The following is a 23,546-nucleotide window of genomic DNA, read 5'->3' on the forward strand; positions in this document are numbered from 1 at the left end:
TAGCACTTGTTCCTTCTGAAAATAACAGCTCCTCTGGCTGGTGGGAGAGCTAAGCCAATTCCATACTGTTGCCAGAGGGGCTGTGCCTCTTCCCCCCTTCTGGCATCCTCACTCATATTCTTGTCCCTTGGCTTCACACTGGCTGTGGCATTGGAAGCTTCTCTTGGTTTTGTCCCCCAGATTTGATATCTGCCTGCTCAGAGCATGGAATCAGCTTGAAGGAGGCTGGGGGTTCATGTAAGGCCAGCCCCAAGAAAAGGGGGCAGGAATGTACAGACTGAAACTGGGGAGGGGAGGTGGAATGAGGAGCAGGTCTGGATTTGCAGGCAGCCAACTGCTGACTGCCAGCTCAGCTCATCTGCAGTAATTGCACCTCAGGTTCCTGGGGATCATGCTGGGGAGGGAGCTGAGCTGGCACAGGGTGCCAGATATCCCTAGCACTGCCCAGCTGTACCTTTTTTTAGAAGTGCTGAAAGCATTTCAGCTGAAGGAGAAAGGGGTGAGGCAAGACAAAGATGTAATCCATTGTGAAGGAGAGACCCTGCCATCTCCTAGAAAACCCGTGGCATCACATGCTCTGGCGGAGACTTCAGGTTGGTCTAATTTAATCAAATATTCATGTTGTGGTTTTCTCAGCTCCGACTGTGAGAGCAGCTGACATCGATCACCAAAAGCCTTTGACAGAGATAATTGCCCTTGTTGAGCTTTGCTTCTATTTCAACATCCCCCTTGGCAGCATCTTTTCACACCTCCACAGATCTGCACATTTACTCCCATTATTTGGTTTCAGGAGCTGCTGAAGTTCAGGTGTCTCACAAGAAGCCTGCTCAGGCACACAGTGATTTGGACACAGAGCACATCCCCACGGAGCCAGCGTGCAGCATCCTTTGACAATTTTGATATGACATGCATTAACATGTCATGGCATCTTTTGCACAGCTGACAAGTGTGGCACTTTTTAAGAGCTAAAAAAGGCGTTCATGAAATCCTGCATCATATTGCTGGCTCTCTGCTGTCTTGTCAGTATTGTCCTCCCTTGTTATGCAGAATCAAATTGTGTGCCTGCAGAATTTGATAAACTCTAGCACTTCACACATCTGCAACAGACTAACTTGATTACAATAGTTTAATTCTTCTTGATATCAACGAATTCCATACACAGTAAGATTAATTATTGCTGTCACTTTGTTGGCTCTGTAATAAGAAAACATAGATTCTGAATGACAGATGCAAATTTGTTGGGAAGAGTGAATTCACCTCCCCTGCTCCCCAGGGAGGCAGAAAACCTGCAAAAGGTGAGCTGACCTGGGCAGGGATGTGCAGGCTGGACCTGGGATTATCACCTGCTCTGTGCCATAGATGTGGTTGCTAAGCATCTAAACCAATCCCTGCCAGCTCACCAGAGCATCTCACAATTACATTTGCCCAGACAGACTGATTTTATTTGCAGGTGTGTGATGATGAGGATGGAAACTTAGTGCTGCCAAATGTTTATCTTTAGGAGACTGTGCTACGTATTTGCCTCTCTTTATCTCTTTGTAGTGATCTTCTCTGGTCAGAGTGGGTGTAAAATGCCACCAGATCAGAGCAGCAATGATTTCCACCTGCTCTGTGCTGCTGTAAATGACTACCCAGGAAACCTGGACTGAAAAGCTGCCTGCTGCTGCAGAGGTGACAGACAGAGCTGTTATTTTTCCTTTGTTATTGTGCACTGGCATTCTCCTGCAGAAGCTCTGTTGAGTTATAGATTAGTATTTAATACTCCACATTCACACTGCTATGAAGGACTTCAGTTTACCTTACTGAAAGGGCAATGCTGGAAGCTGGAGCATCCAAAAGCTGCTCCAACCAGTCCAGGGTGTGGAAGGCTGAATCAGGGAGTAGTGGTTGTGTCTTTACTCTCCCAGCTTCATCCTTGGAATAGGGAATGGAGCAGAGCTCGGAGCAGGGAAGAAATGTGCTTTTTTTGGTGGGTGAGTTTGGTAAAGTGAACCTTCTGGGAGTACAGCTGGGAAAGGCACAAGTTGTTCTTTCATGACATGAAGTGTGGGTTTTCTGAATGGATTTCTGAATGGTCTCTCTGGGTTTGTGTCTCCTCATTTTCTGGGTCTGTTGCACCTGCACAAAGTTGGGTCAGATGATCACTGTAGACCCCTTCCAAATGAAATGTTCTGTGAATATTCTGAAAATATCAGTGAGGCACTAAGAGTCCTGTTTTATCTTGAAGCAACAGGGTGCTGTAGCCTTCCCTGCTCAATGACACCAGCAGGAGAAATGATGCATTGTGCATAATTCCTGTTTCATTTCCTTAATACACAGTGCATATATCACTGTGGTGGCAGCTGGGCCATTAAGGACTAGCCAAGAGCTGCCTCCAATATATCACAAACATGAAAGGATGATATTATGAGGACTTTAATGTCATATGATGATCCCCTGAAATTGTTTGTCAGACTCCTGTTTTGGATTTGTCTAATGCTAAAGCTGCTGCTGATGGTTATATCTGCCACGCAACGTAATTCATGCTGTCCTTCTCCTCAGAGTTTACTACCTGAAGTCATGCATTTAGGGAAAGTGAATGATGATAAACTACAGGAATATATTTAACCTTAACTGTTATTAAATGATGGCTCTTCTCACTGCTTCAGCTGTCAGTGATCAAATAGATACTTGCTAATGACTTCTGCTTTTAAATTATGTGTTGAAACTTCTGAAATTCATCAGAGGCAGTCATGCTAACATTTTTATAGCAGTAAAAAAGGACAGCTAGGGTTGGAGGAGTGGAATAAGCACTTGCAAATCACTTAGCAGAACAACTCACTAAAAACTCCACGTTTCTGGCCAAGAACTGTGCTATGAGCAGTGACCCTAGGGCTCAAGGGAGGGTTTTTACTGAGTTGTGCCTTTAGAATGAGCAGGAAGGACTGTCCTGTCACAAGATCAGTGCCAGCCTGGGTAATCTGAGGTCAGCACAAACAGTTCCTCATGTTTACAAGGGTTTTCTTCTCTCTCTGTACCTATGCAGTCCTTGAGCAGTGCACTCAGGGCACAGGGAGTGGGTCAGCAACGTCTGCTGCCTCCACTTTGAGGACAAACTGCCTTGTGTGAGGGGTAGGCAGGACTTGAACTTGGACTGGCAGCATTGCTCTGCTGGAGAGACCAGGGCATTAGTGAGGCTGAGGGACAGGAGTTAAAGCTTTCTTAGTATTCCTTGAATGTTTAATTTTATGTGGGCATTGATGACTCTCTTACAATCCCATTTCTCTGCAAGCCCCAAAGCAGGTTGTCCTGCCCGGGAGGAAGCTGGTGTAGGAAAGCAGGAGATGACACAATCCCGTGCAGTTGAGAATCCTCACCATGGGGTTTTTTGAAGGCTCACAGCCCTCAGACATGGCCTGAGCTTTGGCCTCACTCTTTACCATTCACAAACACCACTTGCATATTTATTTTCTGTGCTTTTATGGTTGGGTGGCAAAAATATTCTTCTGGTAGTGATGTTTATTAAAAAAGTAGCATAATTTCTTTTTATTACAAATAATTTTAATTACACAAACCTACAACATTGCACTGTCCTTTGCTAAAATTGGCAGCAGCTGGTTTTGCAGTGGGGCTGTCTGTCAAATGTAAACCCAGCAGAGAGACCCCTCATCTCATTACTCCAAAGCTACAGAAGACTCGTTTTCACTTTTGATTCAGGCTGGACTTGAATAGGTGACCTGTCTGAATGGGAAGGACTTTTCCAGTTGCTTCAATTGCTCACTTTACAGTAATTTTGATCTTGCTTCCTTTGATGAATTTCTACTGCTAACCTTTTTTTTTTAATGACACATAATTCAGTGTTTTTCTCAAATGCCTTGCCTTTACTGAGAAGCACCTTGATACAAATCAGCCATTGTTGTATTAGGGAGAGGTTCAAAGCAGTGCTTGATACTGCAGGGCAAGCTAATGGCTCAAAACCAGAATCACTACAAAGTGTAGGTGTCTTTTTTTTTTTAATCTTTTTTTCCCTCTCTGCTCAAAAAAAAAAATCACACAAAGTGTATTCTCAGTAGTCAAGCGTGCAGGAGGGGGAGGAGGTATTTATCACAGCAGCTTGAGTGCTGGAAAGGGACCATTTCAAAAGGACAGAGGATAAAAAGCCATGAATCGATATTGCTATGCGCCTTCTGCTGCTGTTTATTTGAATCCATTTGTTTTGCTGACATATTTCCCATGTGGCTGGAAATGCTATTTCCTTTGATAGCATCAGCAATTGATGTGTTGCGTTCGCCGTACAGCGAGGTGCATCGCAGGCAAAGGGATGTCACTCTGCTTTCAAAATAAAGGGCATGTTTCACCTTTATCTGCCAGCCCCACAGCCCTGTGTGATGGGCACTGGGTTCTTGCAGGGGATGAGCTGACAGACAGAGAACAAATTGCTGTTGACCAAGGGCACACCATTATTTTTGTTGCACGAGAGCTCTGGGACTGCGTGTGATACAAGTTCTCTTGGAATGAAGGCCACCGAGGTGTGGCAGAGCTGCTGCTGATAGTGGACACCAGGCAGTGGTGGGGAGATGATCACCAGAGAGAACTTCTACAAGTTTTTAAAGCTGGAAAGGATCACTGCATCAGAAGTCAGAGTGCATTGCCCAGTTACTGGGTGGTGATTCTTGCAACAGCATCCTTCACTGGCCAAACCTCCTGATTACATCCCTTCACTATTGAAAACAGATCCCTTAAGCCTGATATAGCTATTCATTAGTTGATAGCAGTGGTGTAACAAATGGTGTGTGTTTATTCAAATTTTATCTAAATCTATACATTTAGCATGCAAAGAACTACGAAAGAGGAAATATTTCACTAGGAATGGATTTAGTCACACTCCGAATAACAGATAATTAATTTTTTAATGCCAGCTTTGGGCTGGTATTTTAATAAACCCACAGCTCCTATGAGAACACACAGACAGGTTTTGTTAAGCTGCAAACTAGTTTGATGTGTTGTGCAAAAGTAAGAGGAGAAAACTTCTATTTATCTGACTTCCTTTCAATGCTTGTTCTGAGAAGATGACACTTCTGCTAAAAACTTCCCACTCAGGCAGTAGTAATTTTAATGAATGACATGCCATTTTATGTCAAAAAGGCATCTTGGTCTCTGTCATCATTACTGGTGTATGGAAAAAGCAATTATATTCTCTTTCAAATTCAACAAGGGAAGAGCAGCTTTGCAATGAATCACAGAAGTATTTATGTTTGCAGGGAGCGCAGGGGAGAGTGGAGTGGCAATACAAAACATTTTCTGTGTTTTGCTTGCTTTCAGTGACCTAGAAAAACGTTTTTTTTTAAGCCTCTCCATAGTTACCAGAATATCCATTTTTCTTTCTTTGTTTTGTTTTGTTCTCAAAGCCTGGCACCTGCAGGAGGTGATTTCTGAGCTCTTTGAGCATTGGATCAGTAAATGGGGAAGAGCACATCCTCTCTTTGTAAAAATGTGCAGTCTCCTATAGTTTTTCCTATTCAGGAGCTGCTCAAAGGGACACAGCTTTCAAACATAATTCTTGCTATTCGGGAGGTGGTGCTGAACAAAGCTGAGGTTGGATACTGACCTCTTAAAGGGAATTCTTCCCTTTTCAACACAAAAAGCTGGTTGCATTCCAGCTCAGACCGGCTGCTGCTTCTACTTTTTGAAAGATGAAGAAGTAGATACCAACATAAAGGGACTTGAACTGCGACGTGCCATTTGCCATTTACTTGAATCTTACTGTGCATGTTCATAAAGGAATTGTGAATCTCTGGCTTCAGAGCAGTGAGGGTGTGGAAACACAAAAATAACCTGGTATGGTGAGGTTCAACTTCAGGAGACTTCTCCCATTGTCTGGATTGTTCTTTTTATCCTGTCCAACATCTGCTCAGTAAATTGTGCAGAGCAGAGATTTGTTGCCAGATTGCTCTCTTCTCTGGTGCTTGGTACAGCAGAGCCCTGGGACTGGGCATGTGTTTCCAATAGACTCCTACAACAGATAATAAATGGCCTGAGTGTTGTGCTCCTTTCCACCAGTGCTGTTCCTCCTGGATCAGGCTAAATTCCATCAGGGACAATGTCAAAAGCCAGAGAGACTTTCTGGCGAGCTGCAGAGAAGGAAGAGCTTGTGCACAGCAGCCTGGGCACACTGGGATCTTGTAATCAGCTTTCCTGAGAGGAAGGATGGTACCTCTGTGCTGAATGGCAAACACAAGCTGTGCTGCATCCTTCTCCTCACTGCCCAGAGCTGCCACCTGCCCAAAGTGCCAGGGTGTTTGGGAAAAGAAAGTGGAATTTTTTAGCCTTTTTTTAGCTGGAAATTTTGAATGTTTGGGTCCAAGGCAACTTCTAATTTTATGAATTTAAAAATCACCAGCCAGCATGTCTCTGGCATCGAAACCATAAATTAGCAGCTTTAGTTCATTGCAATGAGCTGAAGTTCCACAAGCTTTTGAAGACAGCTCATAAACACACTGAATTCTAAGCTCCAAATCTTGTGGATGTAGCATTTCTTAGCAGTATCTGAAGCGTGTTCTCCTAAACCATATTTGACAGGTGAATGCAACAGAGAAAATGTGGTTCCAGCGTGTATATTGAAAGCAGATGCAGCAAACTGAGTTCAGTGGCTCAGAAGGGGGCAGCTGTTGCAAAGCTTGACATAGAAGATAAATTATGAGGTGCTATTTCTGGCCTCCGGCAGAAAGAAAGGTGGGTGATGGAAGATTGACTTGAAAACAATCACTTTAAATGATTTTGGAATTGTATGAGCTGAAGATGTGCTGCATTTCACTGATGGATGAGTTCAGAAGCTGACCTAATTCCCCTTATTATTGTCATATGGGCTTTTCTTTACCTGTTTCACTTACAGAAGAAACATTTAAAGAGAACTTAAAGTAATTCCTCTCTGTGAAAGTAACACATATTACAGGTGACTAGCAACCTCTTTTTTTTAAGTTAGTTATTTAAGGTTGCTAAATATTTCATTTGCTTTGTCTAATTCTTTTAATTAATCCATAGTGATTTATTTATTTAGGTTTTTTGTGGTTTTTCTTTTGTTTTTTTATTTTTTCACATAGAAGTTAACTTCTATAATGCAACAGATAAAAGCTCTCCTATATTATGGTAATTTTGATTGCACCTCTTCAGAAAATGCATGAAGGAAAGCTCTACGAAAGATGGTTAGATTCAGCTGAGATTTTTTGCTGTAACAGTAAAGTAGCTTTTCTTAATTATGCATTGCAGCAGTGAGTTTTGCAGTAAAATTTTCACATGCCTTAAGCCACACTAATGAATACACATAAAGAGAAGAGATTTGTTTATTATTGTTTCCCCTCCCTTTTATTTACTGTAACTAAAGCTTATTTTGTTTCTATTTCCTCCTGTATTGTTTTCCATTCACTGTGTGCTTTTGTAGCAGCTCCACCACGATTTTCATCCTGCGTGACATTTTCAGCTGATATTTATCAAAGAAATTGCAGCAATGAATTAAGCTATTTAAAAGCTTAGTCCCTCTGTTCTAGATTTAGGCATATGTCAGACTGGTGGTGTTTGGAATTAGGAATGCTATACTGGCTTTGCTGCCACTATAATTCTGCCAGCAAAAGTTGTCCTGGTAAAGATTTATGGCTTAGAAATTGTTGTCTAACAGCAACACAGAATGGTTTTGACCACATGAATACAAAAGAGTATTTTCTTTGAATTCTGCTTTCACTTCAAGAGAGACATCTGTGAAGCCAAGTGGATAGGTCTCTGATTTAGGAATAAATTCTGTCCTGGTGAATCAGTCTTGAAGCAGGGAAGGAGCATCTTGCAAGAGAGCGTGGCAAGAGCAGAGAAACTGATTGACCTGAAGCATAACCTGTTAATGCTACTTATTACCACAGAAAAAACAAAAAACAGGGTGGGATTTAGTATTTTTGTAACATCAGAAGATGGCATTTAAAAGCAGCTTTAATCCCAGGCTCCTTTAAAAGCCTCCTTCTTGTATTCTTATTTTCTGATAAGTTCTACCAGTTCTACAAATAGTTGATAGAAGCAAAGGTGTGAATTTAAAACATGGTACATATAAAAAACCTCCTAGGAATGCTTTTGCCTTTTCTTATCACTTTTCTGCTGATATGCTGCCTGGAACTCCACATTTATTTTTTTCTTTCATTCTGGCGTGAAGTCAGAATTAGTCTTCAATAATGCACATCGATGTTCTTGCTAGCTCATTGCTTCCTTTCATTACATGGTGTTATATGTGTCATTTGCATCTAAATTCCTGCAGTCTGTGGCGAATTTGGGACAAGTCTGCCATTAGAAATAAAAATTTGAAGCATAATTTTGCTGGGAAAAGGCTGTGGATTGATTTACTCGCCTAAGGTGTAATACAGCAGCTGGTCAGGGATGAGGACCCCACTGTGGTGGGGGCTCTGGGAGGGAAAGGCAATGTCTGTCCTTCAAAGACCTCCCAATCAGACAGAAATAATGAATGGCTACAGACAGGGAGGGAGGCAGAAGGACACATGAACCACTCTGAGTCACAGGGTTGCAGCAAACCCACAGCCTAACACTTAAGGATTTTATTGACGTAATGTCACAGGAGAATTATAAGGATAATGAGGATAGTTTCACAGATACTTATAGCTGCCTGGGAAAAAAGCACAAAGGTGCCTAAGTGAGTGTTTTAACAAGTGGGAGATAAGGGCTTTTATCCTGAATGGATTAGAGGACCGAGTTGGTTTCCTGACACTTAATGAAAGACAAGAACTGGATCATAAAGAACCTTGAAAGTGAAGCTTCTGTTTGCTGCAATGGAGAAGAGGGTCCAGAAACCCAAGAGGAGTTGGAGATGTTTTAGTAACATGGTTGGTTTGATGGATAAGGGGGGAACATAACCACCTCTGTTGAGGGGAAGTGAAAAAAATAGGCCACTGTAACAGAGGAAAGAATCTGCTCTGGGGACTTGCAGCTTTGGGGGAGTAAGAAAGAGTGGATGCCAAAATGTTACCTGAAGCAGTTTTTGAGAAGGGCAGGATGTGGGACACAAAGGGCCAGGCCAGGGCAGCACCCAGGTGGGATGATGGGAGAAAAGAAGGGAAGGAGATAAGGTAGGAAGGCTGGAGGGAGAGTTAAAGATGTCTTTGAGGTTTTCGATATGCTGAAGTTGTGTTGCTGCCAGAAAGGAAGGGAGGAGAGAAAGTTAAGCCAGGGACACAAAAACAACATGGGTGGGGGAAGAGAGGCTGAAGGGAAGAAATAACTGAAGAAGTAGGAAGAAAATTAGAGAGTACTGAGCAAAGAAGCCAGACAAGACAAGATTGTGGGTGGTGAATGTGGCAAAGCTCTGGGCAGACTGAAGAGGATGAGGCTGAAGCGCTGATAGAGAAGTTTGATTAGGATAAGGCCACTTGCTGTGCTGGGAAGAGCAGTAATCATGAGGGCTAGAGGCTGGCATTTGTGTGCCTTTGATCCTTGAATAACAGCACATAAAAATCCCTTGCATTTGTTATTTCTGTGTTCAACTTGGTCTCTAAAATCTCTTGCATTTGTGTAATTCCTTTCGCCTTAAAGTATTTTACAGAGGGGACATTAGTCTGGCCAGCAGAGATTTTGGAGTGAACCAGAGCAGGTGTCAATTCTGAGCAAAGCAGAATGGAAAGTGGGAAGCAGCAGCAGGTCCCACAGAATACATGGGTGGACCTTCCCTTGAGAGCACTAAATTGAAAGCAGATGAAAAAGCCTCTTAAAAAAATTAAAAATGAAACAAAAAAATTCTCTTTAAAACCTTCCCCCTCTGTGACAGCTTCTGGGGGGAAAAAAGGTTTTAATGGAGCAGTATGTCCTCTCTTATAGCCTTGGAAATATAACAGTCTGGTTTAAAACTGAAGGCATGATGAATTCATGCATTATCTTCCAGCAGGAGGAACTTTGAATGCTATTTTTCCACTTTCTGAGAAAACACAAATAATGGGGAAGTCGATATCCAGTATCTAATACAAAACAAAGCCTGGGCACCCACTCTTTTGTTGCTGCATGATGATAGCTCACACCAACCCAGATAAGTGCTGTGCAAATTATTTTCCAGAACGACTTACAGGTGAAAGCCAATGAAAGATGTGATGAAGAAAGCTTTCCTCTACTATCTGATTAAACAGTCCTAGAAAGGCCTTTTTTTTTTTTTTAATTGCAAGAGAACTGCTGCTTAACACCTAAAAACATTGTGCAAGCAATCAAGGAGCAGGGCTCTGTATGGTAGGGCAGCAAAACATTGCTCTGTAAGGAAGGTGCTACTTGTTCTTTTCTCCTTTATGTATAGTTTTCATTTGTGCAATGATTCTTCCTCCCCACCCCAGGCTCCCTTCCCACATTTTCCCCAGAGAAATTCCTTTGTGGCTATCACAGCTACATTCTAAGCCTTCCAGTAATCTGCTGCTCACTACTGGTGAGGATGTAGCACACCCACAGAGCCATTATCCAGGCAAATCCCTGCCTTACATCATTACTGTTTCTCAGTTTTCCTGCATTATTGCTCAGAAAACATTTGCTCCTCTGTATTCAGCCCTGCAGATGACTGGCTCCACCTCTAGGCCAATTACAGTTGGCTCTGCAGGGTGAGAGCTGCTTATGCTGAGGTTTTTATTTTCATTTTGGAGAAATCAAACCAGAATGTTTTGTTACATCGATGGCTCTCAGTTACAGGCACATTTCTACTGTTACACTCACCTACTTAAAGTCTAGGAGGAAGGAAAGTTTTCGCTCTATTCACTCATAATGAAAAACTCCCAAATATTTCCTAAATTTCATACGTAAATATGTTGATAATGTCCCTTTAAAAAAAATGTTTCTCACTACTGACAGGATCCTATCAGCATCAGGTAATATCAAAATACTTTTCACTATTTTTTTTTTCAAATGACAAAAGTTCTTGTGCTTTTATACCCAACACATCTTTATATTTGCATTCTCAGCTAAAAATCTGAGAGAAAAGGGAAACATGGGTTTAAGATTAAAGCTCAAAAGCTTTGGGAGATTCTCTGAAAATATCACTTAATGCATACACTAATGTACCTTAATTTAGTGGAACCAAAGTTTTCATGGACTCTCACATACTCTCTGAGTACATTCTGAGAATGAAATTAAATACTTAATGACAAAATAAACAAAATCTGCTCTGGGAAGTGCGGAGTTTGCTTTTTTGTTTTTAGTCAAGAAGCACTTATTTGATAAATGGGGTGCTTTTAGAGATCTTACAAGAGATTGCACACCCGAGCGGAGGCGGAGGCTCAGCAGAAGATTACTGGGAGATAATGGAGCAAGTCAAATGAGAAAACATGGTGAAACAGCAGAAAATTTACATGCTGTTTTGCTTCTTCCTTTTGCATTAATAAAACTGGGGCTTTTGGGTTTATTTCCAAATGCTGCCTGTTGCTGGATGTGCCCACGTGCTGGATGAGCTTCCCAATCCTATGGTCCCAGCTGTGGAAAGCTAATGCCAGGCTGGGAAATAGCACTGGTGAAGCAACCTGGGCAGCTCCAGGTTCTGTGAAGGACTGAACACATTGTCAGATGCTCCTTTCTGTTGCTTGCACTGGCCCAGTGTCATCTAGATAAATTAAAGTGGCTGACCAAAGGCCCAAAACACAACCAAAAAGAGGTTATTAATGAATAGCAGGCAATATATTATATTATTTAACACGAGTTTCCTTTGATATTGGCTTATGGGATGGAATAGTCTGGTCATGCCTGTAGTTAGGATTAACCTGTATCACATGCCACAAAAATGCTTGTAGTGCAGTTCTGCTAAAAGAATTGTGCTTTGTCTTAAAAAACCAAACCCAGATGAGCAAAATATATGTCCTGTTTTACAGGGTACACAAACCACCCACTCCGCAGCCCTCAGGGCTGGGGTTAGGACACTGCTTTATGAGCCTGACTGGTGTGACAGAGCACAGAGTGTGTGCTCAGCTGGGGTTCTGGCCCTGGGAACAAGGCTGTGCAGGGCTGCCTTGCCTCCTGTTCCCATGGGCCAAATCCTGAGCTATTCTCATATGCAGGAACTCAGTGACAGAGACCTTGAGATAATCCTGCTAAATAATTTATGAGGGAGGAACATGTCAGGACTTGGCAGAGAAAGGTGACAGGACATACACAACACAGGGCAGGTATGGGGTGAACCTTCAGCTCTGTGGTTAAATAGAGCTTGTGGACAAAAGGGCACTGGTTTTATGGGAATCTAGGTGAGGCTGGTCTTGTTAATTATACCAAATTAGTGCACTCAGGGCCTTCACACTAGGCACAGATGATGCAGGGAATGGGACCACTAGTGGGGAAACTGGAAAAATTTCAGTGCATATGCTCCTGTAGTCATGTTCTTAGTATCTTGCTGGTGAGAGCATTTAGACAAAGGGGAACTGGCTTGAAAATATTTTAATTTTAAGCATTTTCACACAGTTCTGAGTCCTGTTCTCTTTGACAGGCTGAGGATTAGGAACACAGCCTTGCTGAAGGACAGAAGCAGGGACACAATTGAGCCTTATGTAAAACTATTCCAAGTACCCTAAATGCAAATTATCAAGCTGAGTTTTGCATACGCACTCAGGGGTGCCAGGAGCAGACCATGGTGGGGCTCTTTTGTTCATTTCATGAGAATATAATCTGATTTGACTAAATATTTTTGTTATACCCTACAAAGCAGCTGTATGGGACAGTACAGGGATAGGACAGACATGCCTGGAGGGCCTGTGTTTGGCTTTATCACACATTTACCCTGCTGTTCCCTGGCTGTGTGCTGACTATGCTTCTCTCTCCACCAAAGGCACTGTGCTGGCACCTGGCAAGAGCTCACTCCTGCAGCCTTGCTGGGGATTAACCAGAATTTCCTTTGTTCACAACTGAGCTTCTGCCTGTGGAAGATGGCATGTATTGTTCCTCTTCAGGCAGGTGATTTCTGCTTGTGCTGTGACACCTTTCACTGAACTCAGGAATTGCTACTGATGGTCAAATATGTTAGCAGCCTTTATTTTTCATGGATTTTTCACATAAACTGTGTTGGTTTTTTTTTCACCCCTAGGCAGAGACCAACTGAGGTATCATGATATAATGAGAGAGACTGTATATAGCCAGTGTGCATAGATTATATATAGCCAAGAAACACTAAGGGTGGTCTCCCCATCCCACAACTGGCACATTTTCAAGAAAACTTTACACGGATCAGCTTGCCCAAAGTGGGAGTTGCTATTGAAAAAGGTGTGCCACAAACTGCCAGACTGCAGAGGGACTATCCATTCCCTGTGCCTGAGCAAGTCATCAATTGTCAAAATATATCTCATAAATAATGAGCACCTAAACCGCCTTTTAGTTTTATCTGCTCACTGCCAGCACTCTGCAAGGGGCTGTCTTATTTAGCATTGAAAGAGCTGTGTTGCATGCTCCTCCTGACACACTGCTATTTAAGGCTCTGCTTAGCATTAATTTTTCTTTCTTGTCAGAATTATTTTCTTTTTTTATTTGGTTTTCAAAACGAGAGCTATAAATCTGAAAAGCATTTTACGTGCTGTGTTAGGGCTTGATTGAAATCCCATTGAAATCAATGAAAGCTTTCCTACTGACTGCAGTGGAATTGGTGCTTGGGAAATAAGGAAGAAGTGTCTGTTTGAAAATGAGATTTGTATCCATGTCATAATGTTTATTACCAATAGCAGGAAATAAACCAAAACATGCATGTGTTTTCCCAACATGCCTCATATATCATTTAACTGCTACCTCTATACACCCAGCTGGGACACAGAATGCAGAAACAGCTCTTCTGGGGTACCTAATAATTCTGCTTTATAAACACAAATAGATGAGAAAACCAAAATCCCCTTATCTGATTGATACAAATGTTCATATAAAATTGAAATTACGCAAAAGGAAACATCCAGCAGAAGCAAGTGTCACAGTCTGCTTCTGAGAACCTGGAAGGAAATCTTCCTTGTAATCTCATTTCTGTGAAGCTCTGTGTAGAAAATATTTCTTTGATACCTCACACTTTCCATGGATGGGTACTGGTAGGAAATCTTGATCTTCCCTTTCAATTTGCAGCAAAGCTTGTGGCTGTGACCTGGTTATCAAAAGTTGTGAGCCAAAAAAAAAAAAAGAGAAAAGAAAAGGAAAAAAATTATGATGAAGATGTAACAAACGCTTGTGATACTTGTCTGGGTAATTACATACCGATCCAGGAGACTGAAATGAAAGTGTGACATCTGCATGTTACTTTCTCATCGAAATTGCTGCAGTCTACTGATGAGCTAGTTACAATAGAGACAAGTCTCATGTCTCCGGGGATGTTACAGAGACGTGAGGATCCTCAGGTCTTGTCAGAATTGCATTTTTATGTGGTATTCTCAGCTAATAGCGAAAATAATTATAGTTGTGGTATTTCAGAATGTAACTCTGCCAAGAAGGTATTTAAAGCCTGAGCTGAATTTTCACATGCTGACGAGGAAAAAAGGAAACAGTGAGGAGAACTCTCCGTGTAAAAACAAGTGCTGCTGCAGTGATGAACCATTTGATAGTGCCTTTATCAGCGTGCAGGCGTATTTTGAATAGCATGAGCCATGGATGACTGTTGCAGCTTTTCATTTGCCTTTTGGGAGGCAAGAAAGGGCTTCTTGTTTGATTTGGTAAGATGAGCTGCCTTGTTGCACAAGGCAACAGAGGAGACTCGGCTGAGAAATGCTTGGTGAAGTATTTCCTAAGCTTTCTTGGATTCCTGCCACAAGGAAGTGCAGTGAGTGTAGTCACAGTGATAGGAACGTTGTGAAAAGGAATTAGAAAGGCAACACACCTTTAAAAATTGTGGAAAAAACCTCCAACAAACCAAACCAAACCAAACCAAACCAAACCAAACCCCCAGCTGGCCAGTAAATTACAGAGATGGCAACAGAAATAGGTGTGAGCAACAAGGGAGTACGAAATAGAAAAGAAGACATTTTAGAACTGAAAAAGAAGAAATTCTAGACCTGAAAAATGCTGGGTTTGTGTTATTTTTCCAATGCTCTTACATGTGAACATAAGCACTTTTGAAATTAGTAAAGCAAAGATAAAACCCTGCTGATAAGAGTAAGTTTCTGATTCCTCTTTAGGTCACAGTGTTTTTAAATACTGGCAAACAATCTGAGACCCACTCCTGAGACCAGCAAGAGCAGATGAGTGGGAGGCTACGGTGGAGTTGCTCTGAGGGTTGAGAACACAAACATATATTCCTTGAAGCACTGAAGATATGCAAACTCCATTTACTTTTCTTTGTGGTTATCAGAGAATCACAGCACTTACCTAAGCTGAAAATGGTTTGCAGCTTCAGCTTTCCAAGTTAAACATCCATTACAAATGACTCTACTGATGCTTGCATTGCATTGCACATCCAACTCACTAAACACAAACTGTGGCAGAGTGAATAAAAATGTCCTGTCTGTTCTCTTTCCAGATGTGGTTAAGGTGTAGATAGAAACAAAGCAGCAGCCAAAGCAGGCGTGTGAATATGCTGAACCTGTAATCTGAGGTCTGTGCATTATTGCCAAATCAGCTTTTGGATGCTGAGACCAAATTGTGACCTGCTGGTGTTTACCAGGATAGAAAGTATCAGCTGCTCCATTGTCTGTTGGTTTGAGCAGAGCATTGATGTCCAAGGTCTGATCTTTACATCTAAGAAAAACACTGTTGGTTCAAGAATGTGTGAACTCTCCCATTCAATAGGGACAAACTGTTTTCATCACTTGCCTTTATCAAAGCAACTTGAGATGGTTCCACAGTGCTGTGAAATCAGTGGCATCTTGTGCTTTTAGAAAACGGAACAATTTTGTTTCATGCTAAAATAGAACCTGGCGTTTCTACTTGGAAAACAAATTACATGCTTTTCACTTTTTATGAGACATTTTGGAGAGCAGGCAAGGCATCCCTGATTTTATCTATGTTTTTCACTTTTTTTTCTTTTCGTTTTGTTTGCCAAGCAAGATCAAAAGCCCACACAATGGAAATCTATTTTCAGTAAAGCCCACTGATCATTTCCATTCTTCTATCATAGTACCCCAGTCAAAATGAAAATAAAACCTACAGTAAGTGTACTTGAAGGCTACTAGGCAATATCATCACAGAATCATGGAGTGTGAAGGGGTTAGAAGGAACCTTAAAGACCATCTAGAACCAAACCCTCTGCCATGGACAGGGACACCTTCCACTAGACCAGGCTGCTCAAGGCTCATCCAAGGTGTCCCTGAACACTGCCAGGGATGGGGACTCTTCCCTGGGCAACCTGTTCCAGTGTCTCACCACGCTCCCAGTAAATAATTTCTTCCTAATGCCTGACCTAAATTCTCCCTCTTTCAATTTGCATCCATTACTCCTTGTCCTGTGACTACAGTTCCTGGCGAAGAGCATATTAAAAACTACTTTTAAACTGTGACATCGTTTATTGCAGGACACACGGGTTTATCCATGATTTGCGCAGGTTATTCCCCTTATCAGCAGAATGGAGTGGCTGTGAGGGAGCAGCGGGCTGCAGGCACTTCACAGGTCCCACGACAGGCTGGGCTGGAAAGAACCTTAGAGATCGTTTGGTTCCAAGCCCACCAAGGGCAGGGACACCTTCCGCCAGCCCGGGCTGGTCTCGAAGAGAAGGAAGGAGTGTGCCATCCCGATCGGGATGCGACATTCCGATCCCGCTCGGTCCCTTTCCTGAGGGCTGCCTCTTCCCGCCAGGGAGCGCTGTCGGCACGGGCCCGCTCTCCGCTCGGGCCCTGCCGGAGCCTCCCCGCTCCAGGAAAACCTCCCTGGCATCAAGGAACCGGGAAGAGCGAGCCCCGGGCTCCGGAGAGGACGAACCCCGCGCCGGCCGCGCCTCCTTCCGCGCTCCGCCGGTCGCTCCGCCCCGCAGGACTACATCCCCCAGCATGCCCCGCGGCGGTGCCGCCCGGCGCGGCCGCCGCGTTCCGCCCGGCGCGAAGTGTCGCGCGGCGCGGCCGGAGCTGGGCTGGGGCCCGGGCCGAGCCCGCCGAGCCCCGCCGGGCCTGAGGCGGCGGCGATGGGCGGCGGGCGCTGATCCCGCCCCGCTCCCGCAGCCAGCCACCCGCCATGGAGGAGGAGAGCATGGAGGAGGAGGGCGGCGGCGAGGCCATGATGGACGACCAGAACCACAACAACTGGGGCGCGGGCGGCTACGGGCGGCACCTGCTCGGGGAGCGGCTGCTGCCGCCGGCCGGCCCGCCGCGCCCCGCCGGGCCCGAGCACAACGGCGCGGGGCTGCGGGGCTGCGAGCCGGGGGCTGCCGCCGGCAGGGCGGGGGCGGCCGGGGCCATCGCCGCCATCAACATCAGCGCCTCGACCTCCAAGTTCCGTGAGTGACCCGGGCCCGGCACGGGGGGCTCGCTCGCTCCGCTGAACCCGCAGCCCCGCTCCTTCCTGGGGCCGCGCTCGGCTCTGTCCTACCCGGCGTGGCTCTCGCCCCGAGTGGCTCCTCGAAGCCAAGTCTAGACGGGTTAAGGTGCCTTAGAAGGCGAAAATAACCTTTCTCGCACAGCGCCCCAACTTCTGCTTGCCTGTCACGGTAGATCTGCTGTGGAGCTCGGAGTGAGCGTGGGCAGAGCTCTCGGCTGTTGCTTTTTCTGAAGGCTTTTAGCTTAGGTCGTGCTTTCCTATAGACTTGGTCTTTTTGCCTGGAAAACGTAGAGGTGAATTGGAAGCCTGTTAGGGATTGCTGGTGGCAGATGTGGGCAGAGCCTTTGCAAGGGGCATGCTGTCCTGGAAGGGACATGTGGCTGCAATGGCCTGATTAGAACGACAGAGGATTAATTTATCCAAATGAACCCAAAACCAGAACCATAACATTACAGAATGGTTTGGGTTGGAAGGGACCGTAGATACCTTCTTGTTCCAATCCCCCTGCCGTGAGCAGGGACACCTTCCACTAGACCAGGTTGTTCAGAGCTCCATCCAACCTGGTCGTGGGTGCTCCAAAATGCCTTTTGCATGTAGCTTTTAACAAAAATGGCGCTTTTCCCCCTATTTTTTTCTTAGCTAGGATCGAGGGAAGAGAATATTTTTTGCTGTACGTTTCAGTTCTAATTTTGTTTCTAAAAGTCACTGCTCTGGGCTAAATAGGCCTTTTTTTTTTCTCATGGACTGTCAGGAAACTTGGATTTGGATAGTTAAAAGTATTCCTGGAAGTGTAACTGTGTAACTGCCATGATAAAATTTTGATGGGAAATGCAGTTTATTCTGCATGGCCTCCCTGCTTTCCCCAGTGCTCTCTCACCTGTCCGTGTCTAGAGATGATCAAAAGCTCAAAGTTCAGGCTTCTGGATCTCTGCTTTTCAGATAGCCTGGGTTTTGTGGCTCTTGGCCAAAGCTGGCAGCTTTGAAGTTGAGACTCCCAGGCTCTGTGAGCTCTCTGGCACTTTGCCTGCCTTGCTTGTCAGGGCTCCAGGTACCTTAGGGTGGCTTCTAAATGCTCGAGACAGTTGAAATGAGACGTTGTTCGACCTTGCTAGACTAGGCTCTTGAATTCCTAGTCCAGACAGTCAGAATCTTAGTTTTTCCTTCTGTTTCAGAATGAAAATCCAGCAAGTGGGAAGGTGACTTTCCAGCTAATCCACAATTTATGTCTGAGGGGGAGACGCAGCAGCAGAGCATGATTTTGCTTAGGGTGTGGTTTTGGAGTTCTTTTTTTCACTTCTCCAGCACTGGTATCCCAACACAAGATCTTACTGATTTTTTTTTTAAATTGATTTTACTGCAAAATAGAGAATTCTCTAAGTTAAGTTCATTAGAACTTTTCTATGCCTCTGCATTGTGGATACTTCTGATGGTACAAGTCCAGTGAACAGAACAAGTCCAGTGAAGAAGTATTGACTGAGAACCCAAAGGAGCTGAGTTGAGATCCTGCCTGTTCTGATCCTGGCTCTGCCAGAGGATCCCTTAATCACCTCTGTTTAGTTTTCACACACAGAAAAAGGGAGAAAGGTCTCTTTGAATGTAAATGTTCAGTGAAGAGGGAAACAGCGTGTGCTGGATCCCTCCTGCCTGCTCTGTCCCAATAATGGCAGAACATGTGTAGAGAGGCTGCTTGCCAGTCCTAAACTGATGAGAAAGTTCTCTGGTGCATGAGGCAGTTCTGCAGCTGAATGAGCAAGATCCCCTGCCTTGCTTCATGATGCAGAGGCTGTCCTGGACAGATTAACCTTCCTGTCTTTCAAAGGGGCTAAATCCAGTTCACCTTCCTTGAGATTTTGGTAAGACTGAGAGCTAAAATTGAAATAAGTTCATTTAATAGCTCTTCTTTAATAGCTTTTCTTCCAGTGAAAGCAAGTTAGGAAAACCTTCTGTGTTGTGGGAAACTTTAAATATTTACAGTTGATCAGTTTCAGTCATAGTTGTGGATTTATAAAGCAGTAGTGTTGTGAAAAGTATTTTTTCAAAGTCCACGAGGAAGAAAAGAAGACTAAGAACATTCATTATTTAAAGAAAAGCTTCCGTAATAGTAATTGCAGCATAACTCAAGTGTGGTGAACAATGAAGAGTTTCCTTGTTTCTTTTATCCTTTTCAAGCAAGGGTAGTTTTAAATGTCGTTGATGCCAGTGCCATGTGGGACAGGCACATGTGGCTGTGTGCACTGGCATATCCATCAAATCTGTTGCCTTCCCTGTTGCGTAACTTTATTCAGTGCAGTGTGTGTGCATTGCTGCGTAGGCAAATGGTCTGATGAGGAAAAAGTTACTTTTTCTTCATTCTAAGCCTTAATGCAGGCTTAGAAACACGTTATAAAAATAGCATGGAATTGAAAGCAACCATGGGGCAAACTCATAAACTTGCTAATGTATGCTGGGATGTGTCAGGCAGAGGGGCAGAGCAAAATCTATTGTGTAAACATGGACATGGGGGCTGAGAAAAAGGAAAGCACAGGGCCGCAGTCTGGAGATGAGTCTTGGACAGCTGCCTGAAGAGTTTGTATGCTTTGGCAAAATATTTGAAGATGGTAGGGTGCACTGCTAATTGAGCAGTAGAGTTTTGTGTGTGTCACTTGGTGAGATGAAATAAAGCTTCTGAGAGATGCTTACTTGCTTTCTCTCATTTTATTGCCAGAATAAATGACAGATAATTGTCAGACTGATGTCTGCATACTTGGCAGTAGGTTGGATCAGCCATCCTGCTCTGTCTTTTGCTTTTTAGCTATAGATTTGAAAAGGTGTGTGTGTAAGGTTTTATTATCAGTTTCATGGGGGATATATACCTACTCTTGGTGGGGTTTTTTTGGGTTTTTTTTTTAATCTTAGTGGGGTTTGCCATTCTTTTCATTGAAGTTGGTATCAGAGAATTTGGTGGCTTGAAGCAGACTGTGTTTCCATTATGACTGTAATACTGATATATCTGGGTTATGATAGCTCATACATATTCTTTTTTACTTAAATGGTTTCACTGCTGCATTTGACTTAAACACTTTTTCTTTTGCACTTTTTTGTATATGGAAAAGCAGCAGTTGTTGCTCAAGCTTTACTTGTGAAGTCTTTAGTAATTCTCTGGAAAATACTGACTTCCATTCTATCGGACTGATTTGTCTCCCAGCCCCACCCCCCTCAAACTTGCTGGAGTTGGATAAAATCCTGCATTCTAGCATGCTTTCTTACAAAATGTCAGTGTCACTTCCCAGAAACCAACCAAATTTCAGTTTGGGAACAGAAGCTGTTGGGCAAATCCTTCTAAATCCTGAATACCTGATGTAGGGATAAACATTTAAACATGACATCCTAATAAGATAGAGAAATAAAAAATTAAAGGACAGTCTGTCTTTCCTTGCTAAGGATCTGTGTGATTCCTTCCTTCCTTGTATCGACCTTGTTCTTGCAGAGTTTATAGTTGGAGGGTCTTACTTTAAGTCACCCTTCACTTTTGTGTGTGTAGGCACTGCCAGGAGAAAAAAGGACCTTACTAACTTGTGATAGGTATTAAAATTGTAAAGTAATTTCTTTTCTGGATTAGAAGAATAAAAATAGTGATTGTTCAGTTTGTAGTCTTGGACTTTTAGCTATGTAAATATTGTGGTTGGCTTAGTTTCAGAACTGAAGTGTGGAAATCAAATTACATAGTACTTGTAAGAGACTTTTGAATGAGAATGAAGCTTTTCTAGAATGCTACCGTGAATTATCAGTAAATTTTCTATGCAGACTTTTCTATGCAAGTCTCACAGGGCTGTTCATAAAAGCCTTCTGTCCTTTACCTGTGCAGTATGTGTAACGGGCAGACTTTCCTGGCTGTTGCTGTTTTCTTTTTCCATCTTGGGAAAAAAAAAATTACCATCTCAGCAGCCGGTTAAAATTGTTTTGCAGTGTTCTCAATTCTGACTTGACTATTTTCTTTCAAATTAATAGGGCTCATTTAATATGTTAAACCAGATGTGGGTGTGATTATACATTGAAATCTTAAAGCAAGACTTGGTCTAACATTTATGCTGACTTCAGTTTAATATTTGCTGTGGAGGCCCATCCTTTTGGGGTAGCAAACTGAAAAAGAAAAGCTCTGGTTTTGCTGCTGAGTGTAGGCATGAATAGTAAAGCTACTATGTGGAAGCTGCTCCTGAGAACATCTGCCTGGAGCGTGGGCTCTGTGAGGGCTGAGAACTCAAACAAGACATTGCAAGGCGAGGAATAAGGGCTGAATTTACTGCCAGGGAGGTGCTCTGCTGTTGCTGACTGCATGGATGTTATTGTGTGGGGGAGCTGACTTGTTGGACTTGTTAACTTAAATCCTGATGGTCGTGTACTTGTGACCTTCATTCTCTTGTTAGCAAACAGTGTTGTACTTTCAGATTGCAGGCTGGGCTGTTGGGGCAGTGTCCTGCAGCACTTGGTAGTGGTGACCTGGTCACTGATCAGACACTTTTAGCTTAACTAGATCTGATTCTGTAAGAGCTAGAGTGGACCAATGGCTATAGCTGGGTGAAGGGGAGCCAGGAGTGCTGCACTAACATCCCTCCCTAAGCAGAGTTTGTGGCTGAAATAGCCTAAGCTACGCAAAGAAATTTGTAAGACTTGCTCATGCAGATAGGGTTCCAACACTTCCTCATCTCACACCTCTCTCTATTCCGTGTTCTCTTTATAATCTTTTTTTTTCCTCATGATACTCATAACTGTTTTGCCAATTTCCTTAGAATTGTTCCTCATAGTGCTGCCAAAAGTGACTCACTCAGCTCCGTTCAACCCCTTGTGAAAACACCTTTCAAAAATGTTGCTTCTCAAACCCAGCAGTGAATCTACATTTAAACGTGTATTTAAAATTCAGCCCTTACCAAAATATTTTTTTACAGTGTTGTGTCTAAACTGGTGTATGTGGGGTGAGAAATATCTTTATTCTCTGTTCCATATAGCCCAGACCCATGTGTGGAGTACAAATGAAGAAATTATTCTAGATTTCCTGGGCTGGAGAGTTTTGATCCTTTCTGTTAAATAGATTTGATTTAATAGCTTGAATTCAAATCATGGATTTGATTGAGGTGCTGTTGGTTTCTGAGGGCTTTTTAAGTGGGTGCTGTGAAGCTGTGGTAGTGTGACAAGCGAGGTAGTGCTGTGAGTGCAGCCCTGAAGAGAGGGTGAGAACCTGTTGGAACTGAGCCACGAGTGGTTGGGGCAGAAATCCTCCCTGGAAAGAGAGATCCAAACCCTTCTGTAGCTGTGAAGGCACCTGGAGTCAGTGATGCAAGAGGGTGCAGTTGGGAAGCTCAGGAGGAAAATCAGGGAGCAATTGGAAACGCTAATTTAAACACCTCCTATTCTTCCCTGTGGTGATCCTTATCTGGAAAAGGAGTGTAATTGTCCCTGCTAGAGGGGAATGGTAATACAGATTCAAAAACGTTGCCTGGAAGCCTAACTGCAGTTGAAAGCAGAGTGAATTGCATCAGCTTTCAGACCAAGGAAACTGCTGGTCCCACCTGAGACTTGTGAAATTAATACACCTGCTGGGAAGATATATTCAAAAAACGACCAGTCTTGGCCAGAGCTTCTTACCCTGAATGAGAAGATGATATGTTAATAATTGATTCTGAACTGCTACAAAGTTACATAATTTATTAATCTGAACTAATCTTTTTATAAATTTGTTACTATATTTTCATGTTAGAACTCCCAGGAGTTTGCTTTTCCTTGTTACTTTGTCCCCTAAGAAATATCCAAGCACTGATTTGGCAGGTTTTCTGATTTTATTTTTTGTAAATACAAACGTACAAAATGAAGTCTGTGCTTTAGTTTTAGATGAGGTTATCTTGGTGGAAGTGAGCTCTTCCCTGGTGTTTTGGCCTGCTTACTGGTGTGATCTGAAATCACAGAGCATTCACTTGCTTTGTAGTCCTTTAGGTGAAGTTAGTAAATCATCTACTGTCTTTTTCTTGCAGTAATGAATGTTATAACAATTGAAGACTATAAGAGCACATATTGGCCAAAGTTGGACAGTGCCATAGATCAGCTTTTAACTCAGAGTCCTGGTGACTACATCCCTATCTCCTATGAACAAATATACAGGTAAGGAAATACTTTAA

The 23,546-nt window shown here is 43.2% G+C and overlaps 1 protein-coding gene across 2 annotated transcripts in view; it reads left to right on the plus strand.

The window, feature by feature from the left end:
• Nucleotides 1–16,945: 16,945 nt before the first annotated feature.
• Nucleotides 16,946–23,546, plus strand: part of CACUL1 (CDK2 associated cullin domain 1) — a 44,723-nt gene continuing 38,122 nt past the window's right edge. Inside the window, exons 1-2 of one of the 2 annotated variants that reach the window (XM_085064726.1) lie at nt 16,946–17,359; nt 23,403–23,529. In XM_085064726.1, coding sequence (XP_084920852.1) covers nt 17,098–17,359; nt 23,403–23,529 — 389 coding nt within the window. In that variant the 5' untranslated portion in view covers nt 16,946–17,097. The remainder of the gene's footprint in view (nt 17,360–23,402; nt 23,530–23,546) is intronic. The other variant, XM_085064725.1, reaches the window with a different exon arrangement.

The sequence above is a fragment of the Lichenostomus cassidix genome, chromosome 6, assembly GCF_008360975.1.
Source record: "Lichenostomus cassidix isolate B80296 chromosome 6, HeHo_3.0, whole genome shotgun sequence".
NCBI classification, from domain to species: Eukaryota; Metazoa; Chordata; class Aves; order Passeriformes; family Meliphagidae; genus Lichenostomus; species Lichenostomus cassidix.